Source organism: Eublepharis macularius, chromosome 17 (assembly GCF_028583425.1).
Source record: "Eublepharis macularius isolate TG4126 chromosome 17, MPM_Emac_v1.0, whole genome shotgun sequence".
NCBI classification, from domain to species: Eukaryota; Metazoa; Chordata; class Lepidosauria; order Squamata; family Eublepharidae; genus Eublepharis; species Eublepharis macularius.
Window position 1 is genome coordinate 3,510,864 of NC_072806.1, and position 18,331 is coordinate 3,529,194.

Here is an 18,331-nt window from a genome sequence, read left to right on the forward strand (position 1 = left end):
GACTGAGATAAAGGTACCATTCTGGGGAGAGTCCTTTACAGTTGCAGGCACAGCGCCAATCGCAAACACAGTTGGTTCCCCGGGAACTTGGATCCGTCTGCAAATCTATTGGCAATTAATGCCCATGACTTTCTTACTTGCTTTAAAAAAAGCCATGGAATTGTATGTCACACCCAATATTTTGTGAATAGGGACTCCTTTGTATTCTGGGTACGTGACATAACTGCCAGTCAGTCAGGTTCAGAACTGTCTACCCTGTCTGGCAGCGAAAGGTTTTTCATCGTACCTAGGAGGAAGATACTCGGGCCCTTCTGCAGAGAAGGCATCTCCTCTGCCGCTCAGCCGTGATCCCCCTCCCGATCAAGCGTGACATTCTGCGCCGTCTTCTACTCTGCATTGAGAACGTGCACGCTGCGCATCATCTGTTTAAAGTCCGCCATGCTGTTTGGGCGCTCTTGACAACGTCGCCCCCTCCATACCATCCCGTAGCCGCACTTCTCGAGCGCACAGGTGCTTGCAGTTGTGTCTCCCACTGATGGTGTAGATGTTTGTGGCCGGGGTTTTGAAACGCCACCTCCAGCGCCACCGCTGGCCGGCCGAAGTGAAATAGTACAGAACAGGGTTCAAGCAGCAGTTGAAGCTGACCAGGGCCAAGGTGACCCGGCGCATTTTGTAGATGAACGCTGCAAAGCGGCAGTTGCGGATGAGGCCGGCCCGCATCAGGAAGTGGAACAAGTGGGTGAGGTGGTAAGGAAGGAAGCAGGTCGTACAGATGAGGAGGATGAGATAGATGGTCCCCAGGGCTTTCTTCTTGCGGGCGCTGCGGGGGATGCGCGAGATGCGCCGAACAATCAGAGGGTAGCTGATCAAGATGACCACAAAGGGAATGGCGAACCCAAACACCAGGGCACAGACGTTGTAAGGAACCATCCGGCCTCTCCAAATTCCTGCTCCAAAGCTTTCGAAACAGGCAACCCTGTTGCTCTCGCGGAAGGTCAGAGGCCCTCCCAGGATGAGCGGAATCGTGATGCTCGCTGCCACCCCCCAGAGGACAACCGCCACCATCCCGTAGTGGCCGCTCTTGATCCTGATGTACGCAAAAGGGTGGAGGACCGCCACGTACCGGTCGACACAAATGCACGTGAAGAAGGCGATGCTGAGGTAGATGTTGACGAAGTACATGCTGCCGGTGAGGCTGCAGGCCACGTCGCCGAAGATCCAGTCGTTGCCGTTGAGGTGATAGTGGATCTTGAATGGCAGGACGCAGACAAACAAGGTGTCCACCACGGCCAAGTTGACGAGGTAGACGAAGGAGCGGGGCATGCTGGCCGCCCTGCAGGTCAGGAGGTACAAAGCCCCCGTGTTTTCCAAGAGGCCCAAAACAAAGACTGTACTGTAGACAGCAGTGAAGAAGGAATACTGGAAGTCTGCTTGAAGGAGGCACACTGAACTCTCGTTGGCGGACGTCCCGTTCGATGGGCCTCTCCCCTCCATCGTGCCTGGAGAGGCTTTCTTTCGCATCCACAAGGCATTTAATAGGCCATCCTGGCAAACTCGAAGCTTCGCCCTGCGGAGGGGTTCGGGCCTTCTTTTGATCTTGTTCTTCTGGGTTCCCAGAGAGGCCCCGTTTTCACATTCAGGCAAGCCGGAGTTCTAGTGCAAAACGCAGCTGCAAAGCAAAGAGAAAAATGTTAAACTGGCAGGTTTAGATTGTGGAAAAGGGGAGGGGCAGAAAAGGAACCACACCCCAGCCCTGACCTTCGAAAAAACACGCTGGGGGTCCTGATAACGTCTCCTTTGTGAGGACTCTGGGGTGGCCAAGTTGGGAACGACCTTTGCCTTAGACTGTAAGTTGTTTCTACTCAGCTTAAACCCAAGCAGGTGAACCGAGAGACAGAAATACTCCAAGCACTGGAGTCCCTTCTCAGTGGGGCACACGGGGTGTTCAGGAAAGAAGGATGACTGGGGGGAGACCTTCGCAAAGGGTTACAAAATCCTCCTTTTGCGTGGGGAGATTGTTCTTCCTCGTGCTACGGAATGGCTGGTGCCTTCCTGGCCTGTTTGAGCTTCCTGGAGCGAGGTAGCTGGCTAGCTGGCTGTGTTCGGAAGGGGGATTCCAGAAGCAAAGGGAGCTGATCAGAAGCAAGGCCAGGAAAGACAAAAGAACAACTGGCGTGCCATGTGAAATCAAAGTCATTGGTACAAGACACAGCAACACGCACTTAGAGGACTTCTGAGAAAAGCTTGACAAAGGCACGGAGAAGTCTGGTAAGGTGTTTCGATGGAGCTTCCATCTTTCTTGCAGGCTACCTCCAAATACCAGGTGTGCCCTGACCTGGATAGCCCAGGTGAGCCTGATCTCGTCAGATCTCAGAAGCTAAGGAGGGTCGGCCTTGGTTAGTACTTGGATGGGAGACCTCCAATGAAGACCCGGGTTGCAGAGGCAGGCAATGGCAAGCCACCTCTCTTGCCATGAAAACCCCACCAGGGGTCGCCATAAGTCAGCTAGGACTCGTGTGCACTCTCCACCACAGGCCTGTATGTAGTGGGGAGACGCGGTTGCTTTCCTGCCCTGCTCTTGAGCTTTCTCAGGTGTCTTGGCTCAAATGGGGCCCTTTTTTCAGCTATGCAGCATGACAGCTTGGGATGGACTCGTAGAGAGCCATGGGGCAGGACAGCCACTTTGCCTTCCTGCCCCAGACTGAGCTCCCTGGAGGCAGCTGGCTGGCTCTGGTGGGAAGTGTGGTTCTGGCCAGAACAGCCTTCCCATTTTACAAAGGAGAGAGAGACGGCCACTCACCGCTGACCTTCCCTACTGGATCATGGAGGGACTTGCCAGCTTCCGTGATCTTTGGTGTTCTGCTGCCAGGCTAGCTGCTCCGTGACAGGGTCGCCAGGACTTCACGCTGCCTCTTTCTCCCCTCTCTTGAGTGAGTTGTCACTGTACACTTTGGCAAGGGGGAAAAAGCCTTCTGTTGTTCCACTGCAAGAAGCCACAGGAAGTGACGAGCGGAGCCCCAGCGCTGAGGTTTACAGTCGAAACGGAGGTGGGAGGGCGGTGCAGGCAAGCTGCGGCTACCTTGACAGTACCTCCGAGCACCTGATGGCTCCCATTCGATTCACTGCAGACCTGCCAGGCTAGGTGCGGCCAGGTGAAGGAGTGAGCAGCACCCCCTCTTTTATAGCCCTGGGAAGGCCAGACTTCGTCCTGGCCCTGCTAGCTGCTATCCCACAGGGCTCACCTGCATGTAGGCAAGCCAGGTGCAAGACACACAGGACTGCTGTAGAGCGATTTGGAGACACTCTGTTCGGAATTGAAATTCTTTTTTACAAATATGAGCAGGCATGGTCCAAGTTGAAAAAGCGAGCAAAAGTCAAAAATCAGATTCCTTTAAGATAATACCACTCTCAACGTTTTATGCAAGCTATTTTTTTTAATAACCTTTAGCATTCCGGTGGTGCTTCAGGGTATTCAAAGCATTTGACGTACACAATCTCCATAATCGTCCCCCCGGCCCCCAAACCCTTAGAAGGTGGATCAGTACTTCGATCTTGCTAATGCAGATAATGGCTATGGGATTGGATCGCCTGAGGCCAGCTAGTGCACTGAAGGCAGAGGCGAGAATCCATTTGGGGACCTTGGCTTACCCGCTTCGCCACTGTCCATCACCCGCTCTCCAGCTGTCCCCGAGAGGCAGCAAGGAGCCGAGCTTTCCCTGACCTGCTCGTGTTTTCAAACCCATTGCTGCAGCCAAGAGGAAGAGGAGCAGGCTTTTTACAAACTTGGTCTCAAATCCTTGGTATGATGCAGTCCGCCCCACCTCGCTAATTCTGTCGGGCAGCCCCCAAGTAGACGGGCCAGGCGTATTATGGCTGGAGTCCAAATCTCATTCTGCAGTCATTTGGGGGGGCTGCGTTCCCTTCAAGCAGCTCTGCATTTCGCACAGAGGTGCTCACATCTGTATCGACAAGGGTCTGTAGATGTGATGGGGGGAGAGTGACGTGCCCACGCGGCAAAAAAGACGAATGCACTTCTACACTGTCCCCCACCCCCAACTGCACCGTCAGTCTTCTGGGGCTCCACAATGCATCCAAGAAGACGGTTCTTCTCTCTCGGTCCTTCCCATCTCCAAATCTATGGGAAAAAAAGAGGGAAATTGCAATATGTTAAAAAAATAAAGAGCAGGGATTCTAACCCCAATCTGGACCCCGTAAATGTTTCTGCACTGCTCCCGTTCTTGCATATTCTGTCCTGTATTGGGCCACTCAGGACTGGCTGGCCCAAACACCTCCCACCAGCCAGCCTGGAACTCGCCTGCCAATACAGCAAAAGAATGGGGCAGGGGAGTACCTGGAAGTAACGTCATTTACGGGCATTGCTGTAGGAATCCCTGGGAAAGACCGTAGATTTGGGGGGTTCGCTGCTGGGTTCTGAAACTATTTTCCCTCTCCGCTTCCTCTTGCTGCATCGGCGGGCTGGTGAGCCCCAAGCCGGCCAGGGCAGTAGCACTGAGGCCGGTGGCACCACGGCAACCCTGCATTCAGGTGCAACGGCCGATGGCTGCCCAGGGGCCTGGCTGTCCCTGGGAACGCCACCTCCCCTTTCCCTTCCAACCCCTCAAGTTGTGTTCTCTAATCTCAGCCAACCCCATCCAAGGAGTGTCAGTCTGGCAACGAACGTTTGGGGAAGCCCTTTCTGGAGTGGTTTGGAGAGATGGGAGGCAGAGGGGAGTTCATGCACGGAGGGGGATTCTGTAAGCTGCAAGTTTAGCGCAGAATTTGGCCACGGGGTTCCTGCGATTCCAAGGCCTGTACTACCCCCTCAGCACAGCAAAATGGTAGAATCCTGCATGCTGCCATGTTCTCCCACTAGCCCTCATTGCACAAAGATGCACACGCACTCCCCGGTCCCATTCCATAGGACATGTTCTGGAGGGCTTTTCTCTGCTAAGGGTACGAGGTATTTATTTACTCTGGAGTGCAGAAGAAGGGATGCTAGTCAATAGACCATTCACAATTTTGCACCCTTGAGAATGTTTAACAGAGCCGGCGCTCGGAGGGAGCCTTTGCAGTTCAGTGCCTGGAACTGCTCACGGTGGTTTTTGAGCATGCTTGGTCAAGAGGACTTCATAAGAATGTAAGACCCACCCAGCTGGAGTGGCCCAGTCCTCTTCTCTAATTCTGCATCTTGCTTCCCATGATAGCCAACCAGATGCTCCCACAGGCAAGGTCCAAAGCTTCCCCCATCTTCCCCTCTCACCCCTGACTATACACTCCCTTTGAATGTTGAGGTTCCATTTAGCTATCACGGCTAATAGCCATTTCATACCATTATTATTGCTCTGTCCACGCTGCAAGCTCTCTCTCCATGCAAGCAGCCGCTCACTCCAGTTAGAACTTCAGCAGTAAAATATTTTACATCTCCCTAATGCAGCTTTACAAATTTTAAAAGCTGCAGGCAGCTGGCTGCTTGCTTCAGCAGGTACCGACGGCTAGGCAACCGGAGGCCTGCCACAGTCCTCCCCCAGACCGAGCCTGGGGATCTCGGACATTTCATCCTGATGCAACCCCAGCTGCTTTCCCCCCAAGCCGAGACAAGGGCAAAGGGCTCTGAATCCACACCAGCAGCTGAGCAGTGACGGAGGCTTGGGCAGAGCCCCTTAGGACACCCTTCGGCTGCTCCCGTCCACCCACAAATGACTGTGAGCGGCTACAACACCCTGAAACCATGGGTTACTGTTCACACTGGGAAAGAAGGGGTGAAAGAGCCCTTTGCCCAGCAGAGCCCTTTGCCTGGCACAGCCCTTCTGTTTTCTTGTCCCTCAAATGCAGAGCCCAAACGCGCAGAGGGGAGAATGGGTGCAAAGCAGGGAGATCTGCAGGCCCTGGGGATTTAACTGGTAGCTGATGTCTGCGGCTTGGAGAGGAATAGGCAAAACAGAACTCCCGAAGCGCTGATGAGAAGAGAGCGGGGAATTGCTCACCTGCTTCGCAGTACTCCACCTCCTTGAGAAAGAGCCCGTGTGCTGGCGCGATGGTGTTCTGGGGGTAAGCCATCAGGTCCCTGGACTCTAGGAGACTCTTCACATGGTGAGGCTGCAGCCGGTTCTGGCCCACGGCCACCAGCACGCCGACCATTCGCCGCACCTAGAATGAGACGGGGCAGGGGGAGAATGGGGACAGCTCAAAGTTGATCAGCTGTAAGCAGAGACCCCCCCCCCAGCTTGCAGACTGGCAGCGTTGTGTAGTGGTTAGAGTGTTGGACTACAATCTGGAAGTTCTGGGTTCAAATCCCCACTCTGCCACTGAAGCTCTCTGGATGGCCTTGGGCCAATCACATACACTCCGCCTAAACAACTTCACAGGTGAGGCTCAAACACAGGAGAGAATAATGTACGTTGCTTTGGGTTGTCATTGGGAAGAGAGGAGGGGTGGGGTATAAATGAAGTAAATAAAATTTGGGTGGAGAGTGAACGTTTGCAAATATCAGATGAATTGGCATAATGAGAGATGTTTGCAGGAGGCAGAATCTCACCTCCACAGCTAAGAATCCCCCCCCACCGCCTGAGCTGCTCAGTTATCACACAAGGCCTAAATGTCACTAAACAACTATTTGCCATCTCCAGTCCTTAAGATCTGAAAGTACAGGCGCTGGTTATTTGTTTATTTAACACATTTGTATCCCTCGCCTTTCTCCCAAGCACCTCGGACCCAACGTGGGTTCTAAATTTCTGCACGTACCCATCTCTGTTCTAGACTACCTGTGATCCTATTTTATTATCTTGTGGTTTTGTCCCGAGGCCAAATCGGATGTAACGGAGGAGCGCTAGTGGACGCTGATCAGAGCAACCCATACAGAAAAGCCACGGGGAACTGAAAATTCGAATGGATTTTCTCCCCAAGAAAGATTTGAAAGGAGGCAACAAAATTCCTTAAAGTTTCATAGTGCTTTCTTGGAGCAGGATGAAAAGGAAGGGAGGGAGGTCTAGCAGCCGCTGTTACTCATGGTAACTAAATGGAGCCTCCAGGGTTAGAGGCAGTTCTTCTGAATGCCAGGGTCACACGCAGAAAATAAGGAAAAGCCCCCTGGCTTTGCTTGCATGCTTCCAAGGTGATCTTGGGACAAGTTGGGCCCTGGAAGCTGAGCTAGGTAAAATTTTTGGGTCTGACCCAGCAAGACAATTAAATTAACTTCAAAACACAACAAAAATACGTTAAGGGCGGCTTGTGAGCACAGACACCTTCCGCCCACCTAGACAGCAACCACCTGTCGGTTTTATAGAAGGAAACTTGTCACAGTCTTTCCTTTTGCCTGGAGTCACGATGCCCCCCCCCACCTGCATGTGTTGCCTCAACCTGCCAGAGGAACTCGGCTCCTGCAGGCGTGAAGCTCTGGTGGGCGGATCGTGACCTGAAGTCAAGCAACGGCAGCCGAAACTGTGTTGCCACCCACCCACATCACTCTCCGAATGAGAGGTTTTGCATGCAAGAATACACAGAGGCAAGGGGGGGGGGAGGGTTTCAAAGCGGTTATGCAACAGCTTGGTTGCTGTTTCTAGGGGGGAGCAAGGCAAGAAAGACGGGGAGGGTGTGCAAATGAAAGTGTTTCTCGCTTAAAAAACACACACAACCCAAACCACAAACATCTACCAACCACATCCCCTTATAAAGGGCAAAATGTCAACTTGGAACAAAGTGGGGGAGGAAGTGAGCCCCCCCCCCCCGCCCAAGTCAAACCATACTCGGAGAAGCACAACAAACCTGTTGTGGCATTTCAGAGTTTCGAATGTGTTGCTCTGTTAATGCAGACCCACAAAGCTCCCCATCCTTTTAAACTCTGGAGAGGGCCTATTGCTCGCCTGCTTTGTGCGGAGCAGGGCTGAGATTCAATCCCGGGCACGGTCAAGATCCCAGATTGTAGATGCTGGGAAAGACTTTTTTTCGTTTGGGATCCTGGTGAGCCGGTGATAGATGTAGGAGACAATTGTGAGCTAGAGGGATAAACGGGCAGTTCCTTGGGGGGGGGGGTCCACAGCTCACCAGAGGGGCAGCTCTGTGACATGCCAAAGAGACCAGCTTCCGTCTCTACCATTGTCAGATGCCAAGCAGCAGGCCTTGAAGAGACCCTTGGACAGTGGCTAATGATCACAGCAAGGGGGGGACCAAGGATTGGACCCTGATCGGACAGCAACACGAGAACGCAAGCAGCACCCTGCTGGATTAGACCAGACGGTCATCTAGTCCAGCATCCTGTTAAATCGAGATGCCCACAAGCAGGGCGTGAAGGCAACAGCCCCTTCTCTGTTGTTGCCTCCTGCCAATGGTATCCAGAAGTGCACCTCTGCTTCTGACCAAGGACGAGCCATTTAGCCATCATGGGCTGATAGCTCTCCCCTCCACCAAGTCACCAAATACTCTTTTAAAAACAACCATGTATTGGTTGGCTGGCAGTGGACACATACATCAGCCCTGCCAAGAATCCTTCATTGCTACAAAACACAAGGCCACTGACCGCTCTGTCCACTTGTCCTTTCCTCCTACTCATGCATTCCTGCTACTTCCAGATGTCCCTTCCTCTCCCTGCTGTTGTCCTAGGTGCTTAACCTGCTCCTCAAATCAGTGGTGGGATTGCACCGATAACCTGTTCCCTCCCGAAGACCTACGACAGGAGAAATGTGACTGGTGCAAATTCCCTCCATTAATATCACCAACAACCTGATAGAACCTTTACCTGCTGCAGAGCTGAAAAAGAAAACATTGAAAAGGGGTCCCATTGCAGAACAGTGTAGCTTTGAACCAGGATTCAGGCTGGTCACACCCCACCCCAAAACAAAGGAGATTATGTTTTATCCCCCACCGAGGTCTTTAAACTCAACACAATCCTCATCAGCACTTCTGGTCTATAACTGAACTGGCTTCCCACTCGCTTCATGGCTGCAACAAATTATTAACGAACAGCAATCCTGTAATGCAGAGATTTTTTTGGTATGAGTAACTTGTTAAATTTTAGGTGATGCCTTTTTGATATGATGTTTTTATGCTACCGTTTTATGATTTTTTCCCCCTTAGGGACTTTTACCTCTTTTTTTTTTGTATAAAGTGCCTTGATCAACAGATCAGCACGAAGTATTTAAAACATTCATTAATAAAGATAATTGACACAGCTCTTCCAGGATTCACCACCAGAGGGCACTACACACCTAAGCTTTGATATTCTGTTTTGGGCTTTCCCATTTAAATCTCTCCAGGATCGAATTTTTGGACAAGTTCGTTTTTCCGCAGTGAAAAGTGCCATTCCAGGGTAGCTATGCATTTTTTTCCAAAACAGCAACGCTTCCATGTGAGTTTGTGTGTGTGTTGCAAAGTCTCCATCTCCTTTTTTGTTGTCAAAACATTCACCAAAGGAGGAGAATGTCCGCACTGTACACTGGACTAAGGACTGCCTCTTTTGCCATGCTGAAGAGACTAAGTGTTTCTGTGCCCCTGGTAAAGCTGCCAATCCCAGGGGGAGGGAAGGTCCCATACTTTGACACAACCTTGCTTCTTTATCCCTCTGGCAATCGAGGGCAGACAGACGACCATGCACCAAGGTCAGCTTTCTCACTTTTTTATCTCGTCCTTCGGGGAGCATACGGCAACCTGCTTTGTTCTCTGGCCCTGCAAGGCAGGTAAGTTTGAGATGCTGATGGGCTCAGTGGGGATTTGAATTCGGGTCCTAATTTAAGCCGCAACATCACACTGATTCCACAGGGTCTGCCAATATAGTACAGAGAATATCACTTCTGGTTTCCTCTGATTTCTAACCTGGTGCAGGAGTGCAGTAGAAAAAATTCTTCCTGCCAAGTCAGTGGGGGAAGCAGCAGACAGCACTGAATCTATTCAGGTGGGCAGCTGTGTTGGTCTTCAGTAGACAGGCCAGATTCAGGTCTAGTAGCACCTTAAAAGACCAACAAGATTATCAGGACACAAGCTTTCAAAAATCAAGCTCTTGTATCTGAGGAAGAGAACTTGACACTCGAAAGCTTATACCCTGGAAATCTTGTCGATCTTCCAAGTGCTGCTGGCCTTGAATCTTGCTCCTGTGTGTACTTGCTACTTGACAAAATTCTGTCCCCGTGTATTGTAAAGCAAAGTGGAGTTTCACAAACCAGATCCTACAAATGCCATACATTCTGTGAATACAGCAAATTTGTATAATATTTTCTGTCTCACAGAAACCTTAGCCTCCAACTATTGGAAACTTTATTCCACCACCACGCTGGTGTCTGAGTTTGCCCACACACTTTCGTTCTTACCTTCATAATCATGACCTTCCCCCAATTCTCCCACGCGAGCATCACTGAAATAATTAGGAGCTCTGCAGAAGCTGTGTGTGTGTGTGTATGAGAGAGAGAGAGAGAGAGAGAGAGGGATTGTGCCCCTCAGTAGCAGAGAACTGTCCATCTCCCACCTCACCATCTTTCAAGGATGCCCCCACAAACTACTAAGGGGCATATTATTATGGGTTAGTTTCCTTGTTTTCTGCCTGCCAACTGGTTTGATTTAATGTGGAGGTATCCCAATATTTCAAGCACATGCTCTGACTGTGGACTTCTCTAACGATTTGTGTTAAAATAGGCTTCTCTGGACTTTACACAGACTGGGTTCAGGAGCTAGGTTTATTATGGAAGGGTGAACCAGTTGTTCTGGACCTCACCTTCCCTGCCTGTGTGCTTGCTCCTGCATCCTTGCAATGCCTGCTCAACCTGTACGTTTCCTGATAAAAGGAGGACTGCAAAGAGACTGGAAGTCTCTTCCGAACAGGAAGCTGTTGAGGATCTCTGTGTTGTTCAAGCTAACCTGGTAATTGGTGGGGAAGGGGAGCCAGAAATTAAATCTCACAAATGTTCTCTTTCACGGTACCTGCTTGTAGAGGAATGACGGGCCCTGGAACTCCATCTCCCAAAACTTCAGGTCACTGGAAGGAGAAAGAAAAAGAGCGGCATTAAAACCATAGCGAGGTGTGATCGGTAAAGAGCTTCCCAGCGTGCATCTGGGCTCGACATCAGCAGGGAGGAAAGCTGTGTCCTTTCTGCAAAGCCTGGTCCCTGTGGTCTGATCCATCAAGGTTAAGAAATGGAACCTACAGATTCAGAGGCAGTGTACCTCTATGTACCAGATGACTCTAGGGACAAGCAACGGGGAGAAGGCCTTCATGTCTTCCTGGCGGGCTTCCCAGAAACATCCTTCTGGCCACACTTAATACGCTGGACTAGAATAATAATAATAACATTCGATTTATATACCGCCCTTCAGGACAACTTAATGCCCACTCAGAGCGGTTTACAAAATGTGTTATTATCATCCTCACAACAATCCCCCTGTGAGGTTGGTGGGGCTGAGAGAGCTCTGAGAGAGCTGTGACTGACCCAAGGTCACCCAGCTGGCTTCAAGCAAAAGAATGGGGAATGAAACCTGGCTCTCCAGATTACAGTCCTGCCGCTCTTAACCACTACATCAAACTGGCTCTCCCACACCTTCCTCCCATGAACCATGAACACGTAAGTGTTTTGAGGACTTCTGTCCCAGTCTATACAAGGGAAACTTAACCCTCTGCACAACTGTTCAAGACACGTTCCTCCTTATGTAATAATAACATTCGATTTATATACCTCCCTTCCGGAGGACTTAATGCAACACTCAGAGCAGTCTACAAAGTGTGTCATTATTATCCCCACAACAATAATCACCCTGTGAGGTGGGTGTGGCTGAGAAGGCTCCTAGAAGCTGTGACTGACCCAAGGTCACCCAGCTGGCTTCAAGCAGAGGAGTGGGGAATCAAGCCCGGCTCTCCAGATTAGAGTCCTGCTGCTCTTAACCACTGCACCAATCTGGCTCCCAGTCTGATCTAGCAGGGAATTTCACAGGTTGCCTTGCAAAGGGAAGGAATACAACTAATAAACATGCTTCAGCAGTGCACCGCCAGGAGCTGGGGGAGGTCCAGGTACCGAATCTTGGTGTGAGAAGAGAGGTGATGTATCCAAGACTCCCCCTGCTTTTGACCTATAAAGCACTGGGGAAGAGAAGGATTGTTGCCCAAGTTTCTTGGGAGGCCTGTTTGGACTCAAAGCGACCTAGGAGATTGTTAAAAAAAAAGGGGAAATGAAAATCCAGAGTGAGCAAGAGGAATCCCTTGAGCAGGGAGAGAAACCGCGGCTTTCATCGACAAGAAGGGGAAACAGTTTGCAGTTTGCTTAGAAGAGGACAGAGACTGATATACCAGTTTGCATTTTTTTTTTTTAAAAGGCAAATTTTCAAAAAAGGAACAAGCACATTCTTAGAGCATAGGATGAACCTGTTATCTATTCAGCCTAAGGGGAGCTTCCATGGACAGTGGCAGTCTTCCTCTAAAGACCAGACTTTGCAGGGAAATGGAAAGGAAAAGCCTGCATGCGATAGTTTGAGGGCTTTCTGCAGATATTTGGCTGGTCTCTCTTGGGGAAAGGATGCTGAATTATAGACAAACCCGCAACCTGATGCAGAAGGGCTTCTGGCACTCTTACAACAAGCTTATGAACAACCCAGGGGCTTCCTTGGACCACAGACGCAAGTGTGCGGCTACCGTGGCTTTTCTCTCCATCGCTGAGAATCTGCTTTGTGCAGAAGCCTGAGTTATTTCAAAAAAGAGCACCATTTTGTCCAGGCATTCCTGTCGTTCATGCGAGGGAGCGGCGCGGCTGGATTGGAAGCACCCCGGGGGGTCCCTGTGCTGAGAGAGTTGGCATGGGGGGGGGACAAGATTAGAAGGAGGGGCTGCCCAGAGCAGGCCTGCTTTTTGTGATTTGCAAAGTGCCCACGCTCCCACCCCTCCTTCCTAAATCTCTCCATGACCTAAAATATAAGCAATTTAACGTTAAACGTGAAGCTGGAACAAAAAGCGCTCGGCAGAGCACCCCCTCCTGAGGGGAGATGGGATTACGGTGCACACAGCTCTGCCAAAAGCTTCTTAAAGGCTGGAGGAAGATCGCGTGGGCCTCGATCGGCGTTTGGCAGCGTGCCTTCCGAGAGCACAGGCACGGTTATTCTGAATCCCCTGACTGACTGCACGGGTGTCAGGATACCTCTAAGGGTGAAGGCCCCTAGGTCTGTGGCAGCGGGCATATCATCAACAGCTGCACCCAGTTCCTGACTTGTTTTGGCCCCATTCAAGCCTAAGAATGCCATGAACATGCTGTCCAGTTGCAACTGTCTCATGGCAGCTCCATGACTCTTGCTCTTTTCTACTGATACAGACAAACACGGTTGCCCATCTTGATCTAAGTATTTGATGGAATCTCTATGCCCTGTTGCTGGCCCTCCAAAGAGACTGTTTAGCCACTGGGTGAGACGGAACACTGGACTAGGGCATTGACTCGGACAGGCAGCGGCTCTCCAAGGGTGCAGGAAGGAACAGAAAGGTGCTTGCTGGCCCTGCCTCTTCCTTTTAACCCAGCGATCCCTGGAACAGAGCCAGGGCCCTTCTGCATGCAAAGCAGATGTGAGGCCACAGAGCTGAGGCTGTTCCCTATTTGTGGCAGAGCGGAAACGGGAATCTCAGAGCCTTGCTACAAGTGACATTTTACACGTGAAGGATAAAGGATCATTTTCGCAAGTCTTTCTGGGAACTGAAGTTCCTCTCCCCCACCCCTTTTCCTTCTGTTCCTTCCCCTCGCTGCCTGAAGAGACAGAGAAAGCCTGCGGCAACAGCAACTTTTGTAAATCGTTCCTCCAGTCACAAGCCTGCTCTCAATGATCTTTGGGGCAGGCAGCTGCAACTTTCTCAGCTTTCTCCGGAGCATTCCCCCCCCCAGCAAGACGATTTGCAAAAGCTGATGTTGCCGAAGGCTCTCTCTGTCTCTTCAGGCAGCAAGGGGAAGGAACAGAAGGAAAAGCGGTGGGGGAGAGGAACTTCAGTTCCCAGAAAGACTTGCGAAAATGATCCTTTATCCTTCATGTGTAAAATGTCACTTGTAGCAAGGCTCTAAGTCTCTTGAGGTCCGGAGTATCCAAGACAACCCTACGCTCGCTCATTCCCAAGTCGTCATTATTATCCTCATAAGCTGGTACGGAACGGGAGATCTGAGATGGAGAGTTGTTGGCCTTGGCCCGCCTCTTCCGAACTAGAATTCGAACTTGGGACTTTCACTTCCTCATAGTCTTCTTTGGGGGACGCTGAACAACACACATGAGGAAACAGTTGTCAGTGTTTTCTTGCTCACTAAAGTGGCTTTTAATATAATTAAAATGACTCGAGTCAGCCACTTAGCAATCTCTCCGCCACCACCACCAGGCCAGCTCCAAAATCTCCCACGTGTTCCCCCCGAATGACGTCAGCCCCCCAACCCCTTTCTGATCACATGGAAACTCATCACTCTCTCCAACAGTTGGTGCTTCTCCCACAGCCTGGCAACCCCGAGCGGTTAAGAGAGAAAGAAACAATAGGAATTGAGTGGGTTTTGAAAAATGAAAATTCTTCCTCTTCGATCCCCACCCGACCCTGCTTCAGATGGTCAAAATCCTGAAAATGCAACATACATATTTTTTAAAAAACATCAGGCATTCTGAAGAAGAGAGCATCTTCTTTTCTTTGGAGTGGTGGATTTGGCTGGCCAGATGGAAGTATCAAGGCAGCCCCTTAAGAAAAAGGCTTTGTCCTCAGTCCAATGGTAAGCCTGCGTCTGGGCTGTACCACTTCACAACGTAGGTGGGGGCGGAAGTCACTGAATACAGCTGCCATAGCATAGAGGTCAAGTGGTTGGGCTGCAAATCAGCACTCTGTTGGTTCGAATCCCATAACTGCCACGAGCTCCACAGGTGGCCTTGGGTCAGCCACTTCTTCCAAGCTTCCTGGCTATATTCAGAGGTATATTGCTTCTCCGTATGGAGTCCCCATTCTTTGCTATCACAGTTAACAACTGCTAATAGACTCCATCATGGAATTATTAAAGGCTTTTGTAACAGTGGTCTTCGACCAACAGGTGCGTCATGGAGCTGACGGCAAGCCCATGTAGCGCCACCATTTGGGAGCGCTTTGCAGAGGGATCTCTTGCTAAGGAGCATCCATTGAGAACAGCAGGACGGCAAGGTGAGGTCACTCCGTGGTGGAAAGGAGTCTTTTTTTCACAAGAGACAGTCAAGAGCCTTTGGCTCCTCCTCTTCCTGTCACATGACCGATGGTCACGCGGTTGCCGCTCAGCGCTTGCCCACTTTTGTCTGGGATTCAAAGCAGGTTGCAGGTTTGGAAAGACTGAACTTTATATAAACCCTGGAGCGGACCAGAGGTCGGTTTTCATGCCTAATTACCACTGAAAGACCTAACCTCCATGAATTTGTCCCCACTGTATTAAAAAAAAGAAGAAGAAAGCCATCGACTACATCTTTCTTAGGTGTTTTCTTTCCCGAACTAAAACTTTATTTATTGCAAGTCTGCCCTGGCTTTCTTCTGTCATGGCTGTATCCATCGGATTCCCAAGAGGTCTCCCATGCTGACATAGACCAGCCCTAGCCCTGCTTATCTTGAGCAAGGGAATTGTGTTGCGTGCCTTTAGATCTGCCTTTCCTTCTCATTTCCCAGGTTCCCCTTCGCTGCTTGCGAGAAAAGAAAATCTTCCACAAAGCAACAGATGCCAATTCTGCCCCTGCCGAACAGAACTCCGCAACAGACCCAGTACCCAAGAGCCCGCTCGGCCGAGCTGAAAACTCTTTAGCTCAACAGAAAGGCTGGATTTGACTTTAAAATGAAAGCCAGAAAGCCAAATTCAGAAGCCATGGTTATGGTCTGGGAGGGGAAGCCGGAAAGAAAACAGGAGGTTGATTTAAACAAGAATGAAATTATCTTGTGATTCTTGGAAGCACGCCAGTCAAAAAGGAAACGAAAATTAACTCATAACGCACAGGAGGGCAAACAAGAAGAGCTCCCTAAATATTCGACAGTATTTAATGTTCGCTTCAGGACTGAGGCTGGCAAGGAATATTTGTCCATTATTTGGCAAAGACGATAGAATGAAAGGGGAGAGGCAATGAAAGCGGAAGCCCAACGCTTGCAATAGGAGCCACAAGGGACAGAAGAACTGTCCTTGGTACTGAAGTGCCACCCCCCCCCCACCTGATGAGAGCATCTATGGCTTGACGGACAATTTTTTCATTAGGAAGGGGACACTTACGCATACCACATTTATGATGCAGCACCTAATAAACCCAATTAGATTATTATTATTAATAATAACAACAAAAACATTCGATTTATATATTGCCCCTCAGGACAACTTAATGCCCACTCAGAGTGGTTTACAAAGTATCTTACTATTATCCTCACGACAATCCCCCTGGGGCTGAGAGAGCTCTGAGAGAGCTGTGACTGACCCACGGTCACCCAAGCTGGCTTCAAGCGGAGGAGTGGGGAATCCAACCTGCCTCTCTAGATTAGAGTCCTGCCGCTCTTAACCGCTACACCAAACTGGCTCTTAAGAGGAATCATAACAACACAGACTGGATATGCCGCTAGTGGGGAGCTACATTCTTTTACGATGGATCAGCCCCAAGGCAGCAGCAAAGAAAAAAGTAAAGAGGAGTGCAGAAGAGAGGAAAACCATGAGCAAAGTAATGGGATAAAATCCAACTTTACTCTATTTTGTTTTCACCGACCCATAAGAAAGGTAATGTCTGCAATCATAGTAAAAATTGAGAAAGGGGAGGGCATCAGCTAAGCCTCTCACTCTTCCCTACAATTTAGGAAAATTAGGCAAAACAGTCAAAATGACACCTAACTACACCAAAGGAAAAGCACACCATATATTTTGCATAATACATGCCAGTTGCAAATATAGCCTCTTTGTGCACAGAATGCCAAGCACACTGTCGAGGCCGAAACAGTTCTCACCTGTCCTGGCTGGGATGCAACAGGAAGCCAGAAGAGGGTCTCACCTCTGCCCGGATCAGGGTCTTGACTGGGCTTTTCACGGGCATTTCTGCGTTGGCTGAGCGGAAGGTACTGAAGTCATGGGTGCCCAGCAGGAACGTTGCCGCATCCTGCATGGCCGAGTGGTTCAAGTGGCTGAAACGTGATGGCAAATAATGAGATGTTTGAAAAAGAGGAAGAAAAGCGGGGGGGGGGGGAAGGAAAGTGAGGAGGACAGTAAGGCGGAAAACTGGTCTCATCCACAAAACTGCATGAGATGTTTTCCCATCTAATAAAGCCTCCAAAGCAGCACCTGAAGGCAGGGCTTTTTTTCTGGGGAAAGAGGTGGTGGAACTCAGTGGGTTGCCCTAGGAGAAAAGGGTTACATGGCTGGTGGCCCCGCCCCCTGATCTCCAGACAGAGGGGAGTTTAGATTGCCCTCTGCACCGCTCAGTGGCACAGAGGGCAATCTAATCTCCCCTCTGTCTGGAGATCAGGGGGCGGGGCCACCAGCCATGTGACCATTTTCAAGAAGTTCTGGAACTCCGTTCCACCGGGTTCCTGCTGAAAAAAAAATCCTGCCTGAAGGAAACCAAGATTTTTAAAAAAAAAATGAAAAAGAGACTCAAAATATATAGCATAAAAGGAAAAATCTTTTTAAAAAATAAATTTTATTTATTTAAGAACAAAGAACAGAGAAGAACAATTAAGAATACATAGAACCTTATGAAGAAATATTAAGTATATCTAAGAGATTATACATAATACAATAAATTGAATAATAGTAATAAAATAGAGTACGTAGATATGATTAGAATATAATAGATACTATTACCCCTCTCCCCCAATTCCAAACTAAAAATCTAAAATGATATTATGTTTTTCACCTATTACTAAAGAGCCTGGAAAGATAAATCTATGAACATAAACATAAAACACAAAGGTAGTAAGGGATAATAAAAACATATTACGCAAAAGTAAAAACGTAATAGACAAAAGTATTATTTCAAAAAGAAAAAAGAGATGGGGAACTTAACAATCACTATATCCAATATATAAGTCAGATTAATTATTAATAGCCAAGTACTAGGAAAAAAGAACTTCTGTTTATATCTGAGATCACCAAAGAGGATAATGAAGGAAAGAAAAGAAACCCTCAAATCATAACAAAGGGAAAATAGAAAATGTTCATTGTTACGTATTTATTACTTAAAAGGAAATTTCGAATAACCCCATATAGAGATGGGGGTCAGTCAATGAACAACGCAGGCATTCACCTCCAAGCGCACCACTCTGAGTTCTGTGGAAGAAGAGGTCTTTCTGGACCGTGGTTACATGACATAAACTCCCTGGGTTTCTTTCATTCTTAGAAGACTCTGCCACTGCTGAATTTTTGTCCCTTGCCATGACATGAAT

General features: G+C 49.4%; 2 protein-coding genes across 2 annotated transcripts in view; both read right to left on the reverse strand.

Annotated features, from left to right (window-relative positions):
* Positions 1-426: 426 nt before the first annotated feature.
* On the reverse strand, positions 427-2,854 carry LOC129344855 (lysophosphatidic acid receptor 6-like). The gene is made up of 2 exons (XM_055001762.1): positions 2,801-2,854; positions 427-1,669 (listed from the first exon to the last, which is right to left on the reverse strand). Exon 2 carries the CDS (start codon positions 1,519-1,521, stop codon positions 427-429), a length of 1,095 nt encoding a protein of 364 aa, XP_054857737.1. The 5' UTR covers positions 1,522-1,669; positions 2,801-2,854.
* Positions 2,855-3,859: 1,005 nt separating this feature from the next.
* Positions 3,860-18,331, reverse strand: part of PUSL1 (pseudouridine synthase like 1) — a 45,206-nt gene continuing 30,734 nt past the window's right edge. The window contains exons 5-8 of the mRNA XM_055001589.1: positions 16,898-17,071; positions 10,903-10,957; positions 5,985-6,147; positions 3,860-4,135 (exon numbers count right to left, since the gene is read on the reverse strand). Of these exons, the coding sequence (XP_054857564.1) occupies positions 4,065-4,135; positions 5,985-6,147; positions 10,903-10,957; positions 16,898-17,071 (463 nt within the window). The 3' untranslated portion in view covers positions 3,860-4,064. The remainder of the gene's footprint in view (positions 4,136-5,984; positions 6,148-10,902; positions 10,958-16,897; positions 17,072-18,331) is intronic.

What these genes read in the sequence shown, in the direction of transcription:
- LOC129344855 (XM_055001762.1), bottom strand. Translation starts at nt 1,521, where the DNA reads ATGCGAAAGAAAGCCTCTCCAGGCACGATGGAGGGGAGAGGCCCATCG.